Source organism: Agelaius phoeniceus, chromosome 2 (genome assembly GCF_051311805.1).
Source record: "Agelaius phoeniceus isolate bAgePho1 chromosome 2, bAgePho1.hap1, whole genome shotgun sequence".
Taxonomy (NCBI): Eukaryota; Metazoa; Chordata; class Aves; order Passeriformes; family Icteridae; genus Agelaius; species Agelaius phoeniceus.
In genome coordinates this window covers 50,810,522-50,830,423 of record NC_135266.1, presented here as the reverse complement: position 1 = coordinate 50,830,423, position 19,902 = coordinate 50,810,522, and the positions used below count along the sequence as shown (strand labels likewise).

The 19,902-nt window shown below is 42.1% G+C and overlaps 1 protein-coding gene across 2 annotated transcripts in view; it reads right to left on the bottom strand.

The window, feature by feature from the left end:
* Positions 1–16,757, bottom strand: part of TBC1D4 (TBC1 domain family member 4) — a 100,493-nt gene extending 83,736 nt beyond the window's left edge. For both annotated transcript variants that reach the window (XM_077173605.1, XM_077173606.1), the window contains exon 1: positions 16,125–16,757. In XM_077173605.1, coding sequence (XP_077029720.1) covers positions 16,125–16,601 — 477 coding nt within the window. In that variant the 5' untranslated portion in view covers positions 16,602–16,757. The remainder of the gene's footprint in view (positions 1–16,124) is intronic.
* Between the last annotated feature and the right edge of the window lie 3,145 nt (positions 16,758–19,902).

The following is a 19,902-nucleotide window of genomic DNA, read 5'->3' as shown; positions in this document are numbered from 1 at the left end:
CAGAAGCAGGCTTAGCACTGGACTGCTCACATATGGGTTTCACCAGCTCTCCAGACTGCACACAACACATAGTCCATGTGTCCTGACTTTACTGTCTGCTCTTAAGGTACAGGAGAGGACCAACAGGGCTGCTGAGGCTCACCTCTTCATAACCCTAAAGCTGCTGTGCCAGGAAGATGCTCTGTCTCCTGCTGTTTGTTCAGAAGTAAGAATATGAGACCATGGGCAAAGGATGAGATAACTGCATCAGCATCTTCCATCCTTCTTGAAGATGACCTTAAAAAGAAATCTCTATTTTTAGAGCCACCCCTACCCCCAAAGGCTAGGGTTCCTCTCTAGTTCCTCTTGTTGGTCTTTCAGTCCATCTGGAGGGAAACTACAGTGCTCCAGTGCTTAAAATATAAGAGAAAACACAATATAGTTCAGCAACTGCTAAGGAAGAAATACACTGTTACTTGGGGTTTGGATTCTGTTAAAAAATAAATTCACCACAAGCAGCTCTTTCAAGGCACCTGGAGATGCCTTGTGCAAATTCTTCAGTTTGGACTCACTCTTAATGTCTGTGCCACATTTCTAATAAAAGTGCTTTTTCCAAAACACTCCAAAGTTATCAGAAGGTCACATAAAACTGTAATCAGCTACAAGAAATTTATGGAAGAAAAGCTCCAATAGCAGGTTCTTTAGTTCCTAAGTTTGTGGGAAAACAAGTAACAGCTTATTCTTAGAATGTCTTGCAATTATTTGAAGCTGCTGCTGGAAGAGGATAGGTGATATCTTACACACTTTTCTATTAAAGCACATTGCAAACCAGCTAGTGAATAAACGAAAGAATTTTTAACATGCCTTGTTAAAAAACAAAATTTACAAAAAGCTTTCATCTGGAAACAAGACCTAACCATAGTGCTCTTCAGATTAACCTACCCAGTAAAATATTGGGCTTGCAGCCAATTTCAGGAATATTCATAGACAAGCCAAGTCCCTGAAGTCAGCCAGAGTTGTCCAAGAACACCTAAAAGGCCTGTGCCTTTAGAAATCAGTTTGGAAAGAATCACCACTTGTAAGTATTTAAGCATGTAAAATCAGCAGAATAATGTAGTTCTGTGTGATAATTGGCATTTTTGTGCCAGCCCAGCTGTAACACTGGGCAATTGTGTTCAACCAGGAACTGCAGCTCACAAGGCGACAGCATGACTGCAAGGCCACAGACAAAGGGTGTTTACAAGCTGGGACACAACCTGAAGTAGTAAGGACCTTTATTAGAAATTGTAGATAGGACCCCATGTTCTCAGCAGGGGATCTAGAAGGAAGGGCTTAAAGGAAAGGAACTTATCTGTGCAATAGAGAGAGAGCTGGACATTTAAAGATAATCAGTCCCACAGACAGGAGGTCAATGTTTGCTGAAACAGGACTGGTGTTCTTCAAAGCAGCCATCAGCACCACAGTTGCAGATTCCTTCATGTGAAACTGCAGAATGAGCTGCAAAAAATTCACTTCTGCTTGAGGACATCCAAATTACTTCACAAGGTCTAAGTGTTCCCATGGATCATTTTTTGCAGGCATGGATGTTTTTTGCTTTATACCACTGCATGTGGGAATTCTTGGGATACGTAGTGAAAGATGCAACACATAAACATTAGATACTCAGACTCTGAAACAGCAAAGTAAAAGCCGCTTACGCTTGATAAAATATAATTATAGTAGAAGCTGACGGAAATTTTATTGAGACACAATCATCCTTCACTGAAAAGCTGGAGAAATGCAAGCATTAAATCTCCCCAAACACATGAAATAGGCATTTTTGTTAATCTGGACTATTAAAAATTACCAGTGACTCAATCTATTCTTGAAAATAACTAATCTTGTTTATAGTCCTAATAAGCATTCTGCACATAAAGTCAACCCACCTCCATCAGTACCTTTTTTATTTTAATTTACTAATTTCTAAAAAAACTACATCTAGTCTAATCATAAAAAAAATATTTCCAACCTATTTCTGGGGCACAAAGAAATAATGCTTTTATGAATGGAATTTCCATGTTTGAGCTATTCAAAACCATTTTCATGCAACAGCATCTTTTAATGAGTAATTTTGATGTAGTTAATGTCCCCTCTTCTCTTAGCCAACACCATCTGTTAGTTTGTACTCTGGAGGTTGAAGCAAGAGGTATGCACTGATGTATTCTGTCATTAAGGCTGGGGCTACAGGCTGAGACCATCCAGGTTGTCAGAAAGAAGCTATGGGTAACAAAGAGCTATCAGAGCACTCTGAGCTACCTGGTCAGAAGACAGGGGGCATGGTTCTCTGTGGGACTCGAATCTGTGATGTAATATACTTGAAAAAATTACTGCTGTGTTTGGGGATTTTGCCTTTATGTTATTCAAACTATGCAGACAAGTGGTCACATGGATAACAGGGTATGAGGCCCAGGAAGGTATTCAGATAGTTACTCATATTGTAAACTTATAGCTGCAGTGCTACATCTCTGTAAGCAAGCCTGCAACTGTGTTCAGTGTTAGAAATAACAAGATTCGAGAAACAGGAGGAGTGTATTTGTCAGAGTCACTGGTTAATTATTCAGGAGCCTGATTATCATACAGGACACTAAAAGCTTTCCTCTCCTATGACTGGCCACTAATCATTCCTCCAGCAGGCTCCCATGGAAGCATTACTATTCCCCCATGGAGCAGGGCAATTGCCCTACTTTTGCCCTTAGCTTTAATCTATGTTGCTGCTATCTCCAAAATGGCACTCTGAAATTTTGTAATGTGTTAAGTCCCACCAATTTGCCAGCTTCTAAAAGACCAGTGAGAGAACTAAAGGCTTGTTTAAAACTATACCTACTCACCCTTTGCCACAGTGCACTGGGGCAGGGGCTTACAATTATTTTTGATGCTCAGTTTTGCTTGTAAAAAAGCAGCTGGGAGGCAAAGGAAATACTAAGGAAGGTAGAAGCCCTCTTTATTTTACAATTAATTAAGTAATCTGTCAAAACAACCTTCCAATGGACATGATGTCCAGAGATAACAAACTGAATATAAATTTTTGAGAGGATTAATTTTACACAGTTGCATACTCTGAGGCTCATATTAAACACATTCAAACCTCACTAGACAGACATGACCATCAGCATGGGGACCTACAGTAGCAGCCTGGTACTGCATTAAGAACCAGAGAAGTAATAGTCAGGAGACTTTCAAGGACAGATATTAACTTCATAATTTGATATATGAACCCTATCTGTATTAACAGAAAAAGAGAATGTGTTCTCTGCTACTGATATCAGTGGATTGACAGAAAAGAATAAATTAGAAATTGATAATTATGTCAATGTAATAAATATGTTTGCACATTTGAAAACCTGAGGCACTAGAAAATGCTGTTGAACCAATTAAATGTTCCAGAGATTAAAGCATGCTTATCTGGAGTGTACTTTTCACAGCAGTTTTTACTGGGTTCAAGTTTACTTTGCTCTTAAGCAGGCAATCCACCAGCTGGAGCAGCAGCCCTGCAATAACAAACATCCTTCAGCAGCAATTTGTCTCTCCACCAGCTATAAATGACTCAGCTGTTCATATTAGGCTCCAGGAGTTATTTTGCTAATATTACAGACTTTTACCATACAGCACACCATCCCTTCCCTCTATAGTAGAGGCTGGGGGTTTTTTTTGTCTGTTTGAGGGTTTTTTTGTTACTCAAACTTTCTTTCTGGAACAGAATACATTTCTATTGGTCACTGAGGAGACCAGCTTTCACCTCCCATCAGCCACTAGCAGTACAACTTAAAAATAAATTTGTGCCAGGTCATGTGTTTTAAAAAAAGGGTGTGAAGGTGAAACTAAACTTCAAATGCAAAGGAACTTTGAGCACCTAAAAACATTAGAACAGCTCTATTAAAATTGAAATGAACAAATGAACACCATGCATTATTACTTTCACATAAAATTTTCTGTTCAAGTTTCTATTCAATAAACAGCTGCTATCAGAACTTACACTTTAAAAAACATGTTAATATCAATTAAAAAAAAAGGGCTTGTCTTGGTGATACTTCTAAAATGTGCAATTTGAAACAAGAAATATGAAGAGGAATAAAGTTAAAACTTTTATACTCCTGATAGCTGTATCAGAAAAGCTCAGCTTCTGGCAGCAAGCAATCAAAAGAATGAATGACTGCTTTTTTTAATTTCAAGTTTTAACTTGAGGCAAGCAGCTTGTGGGAAGCACTAGGGTTAAAGGGATTATTATCTGTTTTCCCCTATGGTCAGAATCATGACTTCTCATGATTGTTAGTACTGCATGCAGTACCAACAACTCCTTCGAAACCAAAAGATTGTAATCCTAGATTGGGACAATTTCAAGGAGATGAGAGAAACAGAGGAGCAAGAGATATGACATAAGAAAATAATAAGCAGTAACCTCCTATACACATAGAGTAAGAAGACTGGAAAAGCCCAAAAATTCGAAAAGTAATGCATTTGTTGGTAACAGTAAGGGATCTCACAGGGATCTCACAGTATTCTTCACTGTTCTATGGGCAGCTCTGATTTCTGTACCAGATTCCCCATTACCTTCACGTGCGGTTCCCAATCCTACCTACACAGTGACCACTCACAGGTGTCAACTAGAGAAAACACCCCTTCAAGAAGTGTAGTCCCCTGGAAGAACACTTTGGGTGCATACCACAAAGTCATGAAAACTTCTGTTGGCATGTAGATTTGGTGTTTTCTTGGGTCTCTGCCATGTTCCAAATGACCCATGATGAAACTGAATTAGAAACCTATCACATCCTTAGTCTCCTGTTTATTCAATTGTGCTGAAAGATATTTTGACATTTTAATAGGAACAGTACAGGCAGAAACGAAAAAAACTTCCAGAGTATTACTTTTATGACACAGTAATAGTAAGAGACTGCTATATTTGTTAGTAGGATGACACTTAGAGCAGTAACAGAGTAGTGAAGCAGTATGATCTTCTAGAAGCTGGTGATCTTACAGGAAAACCCTGCAATCCAGACAATGATTTGTGTGCCTTGGATCCTATTTCAGAGCAGGGCTTAAACTGTTCACTGAATAGTCCCCTGAAACCAACCCAAAGCAATTAAACAGGGATGAAAGCATGAAGCAGACCCTGCATAGTTTCATGCAGGGCCCTTGTAGGTGCATAAAAACAGCCCTTCCAGGAGCAGTGATCCATCACAATTCATGTCCACTGCTCCCTGTGCCATGGCTGGGGAGCCCACGTGGCAGCAGTATGCACAACTGAATTAACTGACCTGTGTAAAAGGACACTGCTAAGCCTACTCTTTATTTCTAACAGACTGCCCAGGACAGGGCTTGGTGCTGTGCTTCCACAAGGACAGCAACAACCTGTGGGATTCCACAGAATATTCTGAGCTTTCCACAGGGCTGTGGTAAGAATTTTAAAATCCGCAAAATGAGTGTCAAAGCTAGTACATGCAACTCTGCCAAAGTTTTTCAGGTGATGGTAAAGTACTAAACTGAATATGTATAAAGTCTGACAGTAGAATTGCAAAACATAACAGCGGGACTAAACAGCTAAAAGAATCTCCATTATCAGAGGCTGGGTTAGCAAACAGTTAAATAGCACTGCAACATTTCATTTTAATACTTCAAGTTTAGCATAATAGGAAAGCTTATGATAATCCAGATAATAATGTGAGTCTTGCAGATTTGTTACTCGATAGGTAATGAACAGCAGCATATACATATAAATCCCTGCCTTGCTGAGGTTGGCACTTCTAGAAGTAACATCCTAAAGCATCCAGTCTGTTGTGCTGGAGAAATACAAGAGTTAATTATCTTCTCAAAATCTAACCTTTTTGTGGTGGTGGTGTGAGAACTCAGAGCAGAAGCATATCAAATATGTTATCAAATCTCAAAACTTGAAACTCAGATAAGAAATAAAACAGCAGCAAAGCTAAGCTCCTGGTCAGTTTACTACTGATGGTATTGTTAAAAATGGGGTTTAACCTCTAATTTTAACTAAACATGAAGTTCCCTTTCAAACTTCCATACAACTACAACCAGCAAGGCTACAATTTTAAGTAAAACAGATGAAATGCAGAACAGTGAGCAATCCATACAGAAATAAACCACTTGGTTACATAAAGAAACACAAAACTCAAGCAAACCTAGCAGTCTGGGCTGGCCTCTATGTTTCTCTACACTCCCAACTGTAATGCTGTATATTTTAAGGACAACACACATATTGAAAAAAGGAAAACAAAATTCCCTAAAAAACTCTACAGCATTTATACAGATTGATTGATAGCTCTCCATATGTATTTTTTATTTTTTTTTTAATATCACCTTCTTCTGTGGTGATTTCTGCAGACAGAAGGTCGCTATGGAAGAAATTTATTCATTTTGTAAACTTCACACTACCCCACTAAACTGCAGATATTATTTTTAGTTCTCCCTAGCACTAAGCAGAGAGGGAATCCATCCAAGGCACAGTGCCAGGATGTAAACCCACTCCTTCTGAGCTGGCTTTAATCATGTTGCCTTGCTCCTACTCGGCTCCCATGTTTAGGTCAGCAAATTTTCTCAAGGCTAAATCTGAATATATGCACACATATACCATGGATAATCTGGGTGTGTTTCTTCATGAATAATTTAAATAGAAGTATGGTGTGCTACTCCTACTGAAAGGCTCACTTGATTTTCTTTTGGCAAGGTTCACCCAAAAAACTGCTGCTGAAGAAAAGCCAATATTTTGTGTCTATTTATAATGTAGTTGGTTTACAAAAAAAGTGTATCCTCTTTACAAGTTATTTTTTGTACTGCTAAAGTTTGCAGTCATGCTGCACAGAAAATTGAGGCTCTCAGTGAGTACGACCACAAAGTCAGGCCAGAAGTGTTGTCTACAAAAGGGATACTTGTTTTAAATTGTTCTCCATAAAAAAAAAAAAGAAAAAAAAAATTTGTACAGAAGCCTAAGCCAAATTTTACAGAAGGAGCAGTATTTTCCACAGAAAGCTCTCTTATCAGTTGTTATGGGATTTGCACATCAGAGCAACATTTTGGGATCTTAAATTATGTTCTTAGTTTTTTGTTTTTGTAGAGTACACTTACAGTAGTTTGTTTGGCAATTTTTGACCTAACTGCTTAATTGCCACAGAAGCACCATGACCCTGAGGGCAGTCTGGTATTTATTTTCATTGCCAAGTACAGCAGCAGGTCATACACACAATCTCTTCCTGTTCTAATTTGCACACAAGCAGGAATGAGTTTTTTCACCTCAGACTACCAAAGCTATAATTTTGCACGCTGTGACAGAGCTGGGGCAGGCAGGAATTGTAGACCTTTGCATTTGTATGGCACCTGAAGGTCAAACATCAGCTTTCAGCATAGGCTTTAGCTGGAGTTAGTGTGATGCTTCATTTCTGCCCTTCAGCCAAGCAGCAAGCAAGCAACTGGTTCCTCCCCAGCAAAGACAGCACTGTTAAATATACATTAGCCTACTCTATTTTTATTTAGAAATGTTACCGTAACTTGAGATGGAGTTGTTAGGAATAATCAAGCCAAAGCCAGAAACAAACTATGAACAGGCACATAAAAATATGCTTCAACAAGTTAGCACTGCACGTCCTAGTCTTTCACTGCTCTGTTACTGAGTATTTACTCTATTTCAGAAATACTTAAGAACCCACAGACCACTGACTATTCCCAATGTTCCTGGGACATTGCTGCTTTTTGCCCTTTTTCTGAATTAACAAAACAGGAAACCCACATCTGTGTCACATAATACATGAAATATATTTAACATCAGCATTCTAAAAAAATAAATATTTATTTATCTTGCTAGGAAAACCAAAATCATGAACAGTCTGGAAGGCAGGCACTGCTATGCCCTGGAGGATAATATTCTGACTTCCCTCAACATGTTTTTCAATGCATCAAGGATCTCTAAACAGTGCTGTGCAGATCTACATGTTCCTGCCAAGAAGAGTAATGAAACAAAACATAACCCCAGTCACTTTAACAGAGCAAGATCTTTGTTGAGGTTTATCAACATACAAAAATGAACTTCTGAGATATACCTTAAAAGTCAGTTGCAATGGGAGAGGGAAAACCACAGAGCTAGGGATGGTAGAGCTGGAAAAAAGCCACACTTCTATGGTCTTTGTTTTATCTTACCCAACAGCTTCTACAAGTCTTTCACACTGGCTTTGAACAACACTCTCTTTCATGTTTGCATTTTAAATTTATTTAATCCTTCACAAAAGTGTCACGTGTCCAATACTGTAGAATCCTACCTATCTTCAGCAGTTCCAGAGATACAGAAGAAAATCCTCACCATATTACCCTTCCAAATTTCTAGACAATATTATTTTTAAAAGCCTGTCTAATATCAAATACATAAAATGATTTTAAAAAGGAAAGTTATGGATTCCATGAGAAAGCAACCAGATCTGAACAGAGATGAAGAAAACTTACTACTACAAGTAGCTTATGAAGTCAGTAAATGTGGTTGAATAGATACAATTTCTCCAAAGCATCAAGCAGAGTTTCTGAATAGCATTAGGGGTCTAATAAAAATTTAACAATGAAAAAAAAAGTGTTTCTTTTTTGCAGTGGTTCAACTGAAGTATTTTGCCACTCTTAAAATGATCCAAACTGAAAGGATCTGTACCACAACTACATAATTGTAAGCTCATGACATCTTTTTGAGGCTCTGAACAGAAAATTTGAGACATGTCATACATGTATTTACTATATGCCTTCAACCTTATCTATTCATGCTCTGACAGCCTTTGAGGTACATGTTGAAAGTTTTTGTTCAATTGACTCAAGTAAAACCACACAAAAGGACACAAAAACCATGTTTAGGCACTGCAGCTAAAGCCAAGATACAAAGCTTGATCTTGGGAAGGTAAAATGATACCTAATAGTCTTGCTGGTGCCAAGCTTTTCCTTCTTCTTCATCCAGAAAGAGTCTGCTAAGGGAGCAGTGGAAATCCTGGCAGCACCACTCTCTCCAGAAGAGGACCAAGTAATTAACTTCTCACTCTAAGTCCTAATTCCCTGCAGCAGGGAGAGGGGGCAGGGGGCTAAGCAGCCCATTTCTCCTCAGAGGGATGGCTTTAAGCAGGCTTTGCCTCAAACAGCAAGGCACAGTTGCTGCTCATTTCAAGCGGGGTGGCTGCTACAGAGAGGCAGAGGCAAGAAAGAGAGAGAGGCTTGAGACAACCATAGGCTTTGCACTAGTAGAGAGTGACTGCATTCAGAATAAAAATTAACTGGATTTTTCAAGATACATAATTAACTTTTATAAAATATAAAACTTAAGACTCTAATTAATCGGCTGCAATGAGCCCCTTCAGTCAAATGTGGTTTTTTTGCTTGTGTGGGTTTTTATGTTCTTTTCTCTGAAGTGTTAAATAACCTATCAGAACTAAACCCATCCAGCACAAACACGTTTAACTTTGACCAATGCCAAGGGGAAGACTGAAATAACAGAGTAATTTCAGACCTACGGGACCATCAAGAATATTTACTTGCCCATCTCACTGATCTACCAGATGTCACCTGATTAGAACACTTGAAAAGGAGTAAAAAACCTCAACATGTTCATGGATGAAAACAGGCATGTCCAAAACTTATGCGTGTTCTCTGGTACTCAAAACAAATCCCAAAATAGGAAGTCACATAGTTCATGCATCCCTGGTGTAACCACTTCCATATTTTTATCCTGCCCTGTGACATTCAGTATTGTCTTTTTATACTTTGACCTCTCCAGGGACAATACAGTTGTTTGTCAAATGATCTATCTTGCATTGGTGATGCTCTATTTTGGAACCCATGTAACTGCATATGGTCTTGATGTATGTATTTGTCAGAATGAAAGGTGGCAGATACTGTATTACAGGCGATAGAGAACAGGAAAGCACAGGGCCTATTTCTGAATTAAATCACTTTACTTTGCTGCCTTAAATTTGGTTTTCAGCAGCCCTGGAAACACCACATTATTTAATGACCTCTGCAAGTAGATTTTCACCCTTGAAGGTCTTGCAGGTCTTTTTATCTCCCTGTGGTCTCTAAAGTTGCCTCAGAACAGCGCATAATACAAATGTGGAAGATGTCACAGTTTGCATACGTGACAAAAGCCACATTGGAAATAAACTCCTCCTTGTCCCTGCTCTTGAAATGGTATCTGAAACCACAAAGGAAACAAAACCAGGTGGCAGAGGACAGCTGGTACCACAAGGGGACCATGCCAATGCTGCTGAAAATCTGCATGACCTACAGAGCAGACAGCAATCTCTGAACTGGTCCCAATTCACTGCGGTATTTATTCACCACTTTACCTCAGAGAAACTCAAGATGTTCAGGGAGCTCCAAATGGGGAAGATCGATGGAAGAGATCAAGGAACAGTGAGCTGTGCACACCAAACCTTAGCAAAGAGCAGAGATTGATAGGCATGAGGAACAACACTATTTCATAATGGCTGTTTAGAAATTAAATGTTCTCTAGAATTCACTTTTATAAACAACCACCTTCAAGCATCTTGGTCAGAGATTTCCATCACCCCTAAAAATCAGACTCTCCTTGTTGCCAAGACACACATATGCTAGTTAAATATTTTTAAAGTCAGATTTTTATTTAATTGTTTTCAAAAGAAACTGCCTCTACATTGACAGACAGGACAAAAAAAACCAAAACAACAACCTAGAAACAAATAATCAGAAGAGAAGCCTTGATTTGGTATTCTCAGATACACACAGTCTCCTTTCTTTAAGACAGCCCTATCCTCTCCTAAACATTGGCCAGGAATAAAAAGGCTACATATCACCGTTTAGAAACACTCAACAATTTTATTATTTATTCTGTTTGAGACGTAGGAAAAAAACTATTATGGGCAGGATGTTCAAAACCAAAATTTAAAGATAACTTTACAATCTTAAAATTAAAAGTACTCTCATTTTCAGAAAAAAAAGTGCCAAATCTCTTAAGGAAATCAAAAATGAAACCTTAAGCTCTCAACTTTCAGTTTCAAAAAAGGGAGTGTAAGACTTTTCATCTGAGGCTGTATAGCCCATGCAAGCTAGGGATAATAAGGCTGCTCACCAAACAATTCTGCATTCATTGCAAGTCTTTAATATCCATGCTTTGTTCTGAGTCATTGCTTTTCAGTTTCTCAACCCATGAATGAAATTCTGACCCACACAAACTTAGAAAACGTTCATTTTTTTGGTCCCTCCAAGACTTGTTTTCCTGGTAAAAACTGAGACAACCTATCTTTCTCATGGAAAATCCTTCCTCTGCAACCAAATTGTGCTACCAACCAAATGTCAGCTCTCCCATTTGCTACAGAATCCTTCAAAACCTAGAGCATATCTGTTTTGTCAGGTCTGTTATACCTATTCAAAACACATCTTATCAGACAACTCAACCGGTGCAATACCTTAATATGAATTTCAACAATGCTGTATGTATGTACTTCCTACACCTTGACTTTACTGCCATTAAGCTCACGCTCCTATATCACATAATAATCAAAGGACAACAGAAATATGCATGTAAACTTGACGAACTTAGTTCTTCAAACATTTCTTACTTATATTCTTCAGTAAGAAACTTTATGTAACATGATACTCATACAGCATAAAAACCTCCTTTGACTAGACTTTGAACTGATGCCTTGCTTTTCCAGAACAATTGTCTTACGTCCTTGCTTTACTGAAACACATAATTCAACAGAAAAGAAACACATTCTTGGAATAGACAAGTGTCTCTGACAAGTGGGCTGTCTCTGGCTCTTGTCTCTAAGTTTCCACCTCTCCAGTTTTTATCACAGCTTTACTCTGTCACCAAAAGGCTCCATTACTTCTGCTTCACCTTGAGAAAGCCTAGACCCTTAACACAGCTACAGATTATAGCCACAAGAGCTAAATTCAACTGAGGTCTGGACACCTGAACATCTTTTTTTCCATAGCCATTGACAGAAGTTGAAACCATATAACAATACATTTTCATCATGCTTATAAGTTTGAGAAGAGAAAACCAAAATGCATGAAATGAGTTCTTACTTAACTGGAGGAAACAACTATTTCCACTAATAAGAATCAAGTAAAGTATAATTTGATTTAGGATACCAGTTCAGGTTAAAAAAAAACATCCTCTCAAAACAGGCTTATTCATGTTTCAAGCAGGAAACATACAATCTAGATCAGCATGATAATAAAAAAAAAAAAACCTGCAGAAAGAGATTATACCATAAACCTCTTCCCCAGAGAATAGGGAACTCAAGGCAATTGTCAAACTGCATTGATTGTCCCACACAATTAAAATCTGGTTTACAGAATACAATCAGTCCTTAATAATAAAAATGTGTTAAAGTTGAGCTTAAAAATACTAAGTAAACAGCCTTTTCTCAGTGGCTGCAAGAAGGGTATGCCTGCCATATTTATAAATTCTAACATTTGGGTTAAAAAAAAAAATTCTGTTCCCAGGATTGTAAAGAAAATCTGTCAAATATAAAATGAGACAATGCCATCATTTGATGTCTACATACAGTCTGGGCATACTTGATAATTCTCATATGACAGCAGCACAAAATAACAAATCTCTGGCTGCTACTCAGAAACTACCAGGCAACACTAAATGGACAACTACCCTTATCCACTTCTGCTGGCTACTACTTTGGACAGTTACAAGAAGCAGCAAACACTGCAGTAAGTTCCGAGGGAGGAAAAAAAAGGGCAAACATTTCTGTTCCCATCTCCACCAGTCAATCTGAATGGCTTCAGATGCCTCCCATTGTAACTAAACAGCAAAAGAAAGAGACACATACCCACACTGCCCCTCCAAAAAAATGTATCTTAGCATCCACTGTCATGCCAACAAGCTCTGGGTTTGACACTCTGCCAAAGTACTGCTCCAGAACAGGAGTCACCCCACTGGCTCCTACTTCTCAGCTCTGCCTAAAATTTTCAGGCTTTCAAATAAAATATGAAGGTGTTTCATTCTACTAGCTCATTCTCTCATTTTTCTCCAGTCACAGCAAATAATATTAAAAGATGTTATCTTCCCACCTGATGTCATCAGAGCACATATTACATTGGCTTTTCACTGGCCATCTGGTAAAGAAATTTGCAGAGAATGGCAAGAGGCAGTGCTTTTTTCTATGAATACCAGGCCTTTTTGTGATCATAGGGAATGCATGTGCAGCCTAAACCTTGTGCAGTACAGCTGGTGGACAAAGCTACAGGCTTGAAGCCAAAACTTTCACTCTCAGTACATTGTTTTTTGAATTATCATGGTAACACTAGTTCCTAGAAAGTAAATCATTAACCTCTCACTTTTATAATTAACATCCACTTATGGCTAGCTGTCTTCTAACTCAGAGACCCCAAGACACCTCCTGTACCTTTCCTTCATTCCAGAGCTACTTAGCATGCTGCTGAACTTAATACTGCCAAAGTGGACAATACCATGGCTTTGCCCTGGTGAATCTGAAGTCAGCATAACTTCCACAGAATCATAGAATGGTTTGGCTTGGAAGAGGTCTTAAAGACCAGCTAATTCCACGCCCACTGCCAGGGAACACCTTCCACTAGACCAGGTCACTCAAAGCCCTAACCAAACTTGAACAATTCCAGGGATGGAGTATCCACAATTTCTCTGGAAATTACCTTCTCTAGAATTTCTGCAAAGGCTATCTGACCCTTCCCCTTCTTAGCCACTCACTGATACCAGGTGCCTCCAACCCACCTGCCTTGATGTAAACAGTCATTAGGGTTGCAAATTAGGGAAGCAGTTTGGAAATACTCCAGAGAAGGTAAGGGAAAAGCAAGCTTAACACAAGTCAGTTCCCAGATCCTGTTTGCTGTATGGCTGCACAAACAGTTGTGCTGCCACGAGGACAAAGCTGAGAGGAAGAAACAAGGGATTGAGGCTTGAAGAGGACAGGATCACTTTTCTCAGTAGCAGTGCCAGCTTAGGCTGGCTCAAAGTCACTATAGCCGAAGATGGAAAATGAGATTGTCTGAAAATAACAGCTGTGAAAAATACTTTCTAAGTTACTACACAACATGAGCCTCATATAACCACTATGAAACAGAAGTGTGTAAAGAACTTGAAAGCATGCAAGGACAGCATCAATTCTATAATAAACAATTAAGAGCTTAGAAAGAAGACTTTCAGAGCTAGTGCCAGTTGACTTTACCCACTCAGGATTAAGCTTTAGCACAGACCAACAGCTAGATACCCACACAGGCTTAACCAAGCCTGGGCAAATTGATAACAAGACTCAGGGTGGGGGGCAGGAAGGTGGGGGTGAGAATTCATCTTTTCCTTTTGGTACCTTAATAAAACCTGCCTGTTAATCAGACACTTGTGAATCACATCGCTAGCTCTGCATTTACTACCCTCACTGTAGTTCAAAATCATGTGCTGAGTAATGCTCCTGGGATATATTCTTTATTAATGATAACAAAGTTAAAAAAATCTTAACAACTATAACTAAAAATTGAACAAGACACATTCACACTAACAACTTCTTTCAATAGGAAGACTTTACCTACAGTATCAGTTTGATTTAATTCAATGCACATAAGGGCACTTTCCCCCATGAGGAAAGAAGGAAAGACATGGATAGAGCTGTAGTCAGAAACAGCCTTCCAAATGTAAATTTATGTAGTACTTTACACATTCACTGGAGTACTAGGGATTCACTATCTTAAAGCAAGATTGTTTTACAAACTCATGGTACCAGTACAGACCTACCCCAGAAATAAATTTGATTCAGCATCTTCTGCCAACAGCATGAACCTTAGTTTGCCTCAGTCCATACTGCCAAACTCCTAAAAGGACATTTGGGCTCCTCCCCAGCCAGAAAATGATCCCCTCCACGCTCTTGCTGCATGCTCTCCTGGCAGAGTAGAACCCACAGCAGTTGCCAACAAGTTAAGCACAGTTACCTCCACTTGGGATACTGCCTGTCCTTAAGCTACAGCTACGAATGCAATCTAGATGCCTCCATGCTCTCTCTGGAAGTTTGCTGCCTCAAATAAAAGGGTTAATATACCGAGAAGTTTTCAGTAATTTTCTTAATATTTCCCACCCTCCCCATTTAAGAAAACCCAAACAAACAAAGAAACCCTAGGAGCTGTTCAGTACATGCAGTAAGTCAGGTAACTTCCAACTGCAAGAGTCCTTCCTCCAGTTTGTGAAAGCTGAGGAGAAGGTATTCTGACTTACTCAACCAAAGGACTGTTATCAAAAGGCCTTTTTCTTGCTGGCATCTTGCTAAATTGATTATCCAACCGACTTGTCCACCCATTATTGCTCACATACACTAAATCAGAAAGAAGTCTGCTGCACATTTGATGTGTTAGGCAAAGCCGGTTAGATAGTCAGGAAAACACAATCTTACTGTTAGGTCTTTTTTTCCAGTTGGCACTTTATCAAAAATGTCCCCACCCAAACCTTGCCTTGCTGTAGCACTACTGCATATGCCTGAGCACGGCCAGGTGTCCTTAGCGTGACCCGTGAGCACGACAGGACCCGCTGGTCACGAACGATCGCTTCTGTACCACGGGGGTCTGAGGAAAAGCACCATCCCCCGCTATTCCATTCCCGCCCGGCACTGACAGCACCGCTGGGACGCTTTAATACAAATCCTGCCTCCTGATCGTAGAGCAAACCGTGCCCTTGCCACTGAGCTGCTGCAGGATGCGAGGCCTCCCCACGGAGGGTGGCCCGGGAAGAAAGGGGCTCCATGTCGCCGGGCACTGCGTTCCGCAGAGGCTGATACCCCGGCCTGGCAGGGGCTGGCAATGCACCCCATGGCCAGGCAGGGCTCTGTGTCCCCACCACCCCCTCTTTCCGCGGAACCCAAGGGCGCTGCAGCCGCCTGAGCTGGAGGGGCACACCGGGACGAGTCCGGCGGGCACGGCCGGCCCCGGGCGGGCTCCCCCGCGCCCCGGGTGGGCGTGCGGAGGTTGCGGTCCCGCAGCGCCCCGCAAGCAGCGCCCTGCCCCACCCGGGCACACCGGCCCCTCCACGGCTGCGGAGCGCCTGGGGTCCCGTCCGGCCAGGAGAGGAGAGGAGCCAAGCGGGGAGATCCCGGGGAGCGCCCCCGCCCCCTACCCCCACTCGCCTGGTTGGGGTCGGTGGCCCGGAAGACGTGGCAGGCCATAGGGGAGTCAGGGTTGTCGGGCTGCGCCTTGATCAGGTAGGCGAAGTAGGTGAGGTCGTGGCTGTTGTGGATGAAGCGGGCGATGTGCTGCGCCTTGTGCTCGAAGATGAAGACGGCGGGCGCGGGGCTGGCGGGGCGGCCGGGGCCGGCGGGGCCGGGGCCGGCGGGCACGCAGCGCAGCGTGGGCGAGCCCAGCAGCAGCAGCACCTCGCGGGCCGGCACCCCGCTGCCCGGGGCGCCGCAGGGCTCCTGCCGCTGGCCGCGGCGGCGGATCTCGGCCACCAGCCATGGCAGCATGGGCAGCGTGGTCCGCCTATCCAGGCACGACGAGCCCACATACCACAACCTGAAGCGCTTCTCCCCCGGCGGCGCCGGCTGAGGCTCGGGCTCGGGCTCCAGGGGGTGGGAGAGCGGCTCGCCCTCCCCTCGCTTCTCCATGGCTGGTGTCGGGCGCAGGACGCGGGGCTCCGCGGCCGCTTCCCCCGGCGCCAGGTGCAGCCGGCGGGGCCTGCGCTCGGCCGGGGCCGCCGCTAAACGCGCATCCCGCCGGGCACGTCCCCGCCGCCGCGCCGCCTCCTGCCTGCCCACGCGGGGTCAGCCCGCGGGGCGGGGAAGGACGGCCGAGACACCCCACTCCTCCTCCTCCTCCTCCTCAACGCCCCGGGGCGGAGCGGCGGGGCTACGCCCCGAGCGGGCTCCGAGACCTGGCCACCCCCGGCTCAGGGGCGGGACAGCCCCGCCAAGCCGGGCCCCAAAGGAAAACACAACGTGCGCTCCGCTCCCGGTTCTCCCGTGTACTGCCGGCCTCCCTGCGGCCGCGGGCGCTGGGCTTTGCCTGCGGCTCGCAGCGTGGCTGGCCGTGAAGGGAGAGGCAGGAGGAGGAGGAGATCCGCAAAGGGAGGAAGGTCGCCGAACGGCGGAGAGGAGGAGGTGGGGAGGCTGCCGGGCCCGCCCCCGCGCCCCGTTCGCAGAAGCTCCCGAGCGCTGTCTGAGTTGGTTTTGATTCAGACGAGTCAGGAGTCGCTGGGGAGAAGGGTCTCGGCAAGGAGGGAGTCCCGGGGCATCTCCTGCCTGCGGCAGCTTCGCTCCCACGGCCGCCTGTGCCCTGGCTGGTTCTCCCCTGCGAGGAGAAGCAGCCGCGCCGCAGCCGTGCCTACGGCAGCCTCCCCTGCGCACTGCTGAGTCAAGAGTTTAATTACGGCTGATTTTAACTCTCTTTTTTTTCCCCCTAAGCTTGTGCTTCCTCCTTGAGCTTTTAATCGGGGGGGTTTTCCTCATCGCTATCGCGATAACATCCCTTGTCAACGACAAATCCGCCACATAGTGTAGATGTTAGTAACTAGCCTCCTCCAGCTGAGAAAGTAGCTGGACAAGGCTTTGCCAGCCATACAGCATCAGTATCCTTTCGGTAATTGCCAATTGTAGCGACTGTCCCCCTGTTTCAATCTGTAGCAGCAGCGGTGGTAACTCTCAGTACACGTTGTTATGGCCACTATTTTAACCCTGCCTACAAATAAAAAAAATCTGTAGCTTGAGCTGAAGAGCTGCTCTGTGTAATTTGAGACTGCATGATTATTTGTGCAGAGAAGGGTCATGTAGCGCTCAGGTCACAGCCCACAGAGGTCTGAACTGACAAAAACTGTCGCATTTGCAGTATTTTCATACTATTACAAACCACTCTGCTCATTTCCTGAGCAAACAATTTTGCTCTTTTTTTTTTTTTTGTTTCCCCAGTTTAACCATCTAGTTTATGCATTCTGGTTTATCGGTTGTAAATTTTAATTTAATATTGTTGTTTGGTAAGACCTCAAATATATATTCTCTCATGGCATCCTACAACCCTTAAGGGACATCCTACAATGTCCCTTAGGACAGAGGAGCTAATGCAAAAATCTTCTGCAGGCTGAATATGTTCATATGAATATGAACCATCTTTAATATGTACTACAGTGGTACAAGTCAAAGCCAGACTGGACTTGCTTTCCCAAACTGACTGTTTTCATACTTGATCATCTGAACTACATTGTTGTACAGTAGATTTTACAACCAGGGTAATTAGAAGCATAATGGCCAAACTTTGCCGATCACAAACCTAAAAAATGTCTTCTCCCTTACTCTGCAGTTAGTATTAATCCTTTGGCTGGGAATGGCATTTAAGATTTTGTGCAACAGTATTGCAGATTTGTGATGACAATCACAAATGCCTACTTGTGAGCCTCTCACCAGCGCACCTGGAAGAAGAGCTATTTGCTTTCTGGCAGTGCTGGCACGGGTTTAATGCTGCAGTGAGCTGCTCCTTTTCTGCCAGTTCAGTTCTGTGAGCCGCCTCTAATTGAAGTGACAGCGCTTGTAGAGAGAGCGCAGTTGGCACAAAGGGAACGGGAATGACGGCTCAGGGTGAAGGGAGCAGCGAGGCTACTCGCCCCTTCTGGCTACGCTTGGTTAGACCATTCATCTAGAGCGTGAAGCTGCAGCTCAGTCACTTGAGCACAAAGACCGATTTAACCTACCTGGGAAGTGAACTGAACACTGAGCTTGCCCTAGAACAGAGGCAGAACCCCCTCATACATTCTTCTGCAATTGTTTCAGATGGGATAATCATTAAATTACTCCAATGAAGCAGCCTAAGGGGGAGGCTGCAACATACTGAATAGCTACAGCTGCTTACCAACACCATCTCTGGGACTACTAGATCCCTTCTGGTTTATGTTGGTATATTAACTACCAAAGCTACCTAGGCTTTTAGGTGCTATGGCAATAAATATTTAATAATAATCAGGAAACTTGAAGACAATCATGTAAACACATTAAAATAGCAAAAGAAATCTTTTAAGCTATTACAGGTGCCTTGGTGTTCTCGCATCATACAAATGGAACAAGAAATCTTCCCTTGAAGATGTTACAGAGATGTATTTTCAGCTGATAAGGATGCAGTTCAATTACTGCAAATTATCAGGTAGAAATGAAATTCTAAAATGTGAAAAATGAATGTGAAACTCTGCAATTGTCACCACTGAGCTTGTTTTGTAAAGCTATTTGGTTTTTCCTTCTGTTGGGCTATTTGCATAATATGGTATGATATCTGGTTATTTTGACTTAATTTTTATTACTGAATTCTTTATACAAATCCCTTAGAAGATTAAATTAATTTATATAAATGCTACCACTAATATTTTAAGTATCTTCAAATCAAATTCTCAGATGTTCATCCAAAGTTTTCTTGCTTTCTTTTTGCTTCAGCTTTTTACGTCTCTATGAATCGATTCTTCGTAGTAATCCCTTTTAGCTGTCCATTACTTTTATCCATTTACTTCATCATTTCTTATCCTTTAATCTGCCTAACATTTTTTATCCCCTCACCTCATTAACAGTGTTTCAGTAGGAAGTAATTTCTTTTGTTATGTAACTTTTCTTCTTAAAGTTGGTCCCCTCTTCTCATTTCTTTTCAGTTGTAAGACTTCATGTACCTTTAAGTTAAAAATTCCAATTTCTCTCATATTGAGAACAGTGCTCCTTAGTCCATGACATCAGACATGCCTCTCATGTAATTTCTAGTGTTTAAACTATAATGGTAACAAAAGTACCTTTCTCTAATTATTTGCACAATGTAGTTAGGAATTAGCATAAAATATGTAATCCTTATAGCACAGTTAATGGGAATCAAAAACTTTGGGACAGAGAAGAAAGCAACTTTCCACAGTCCTTATCCACAGAGCTTTGAAAATACATGTCTGTTCTT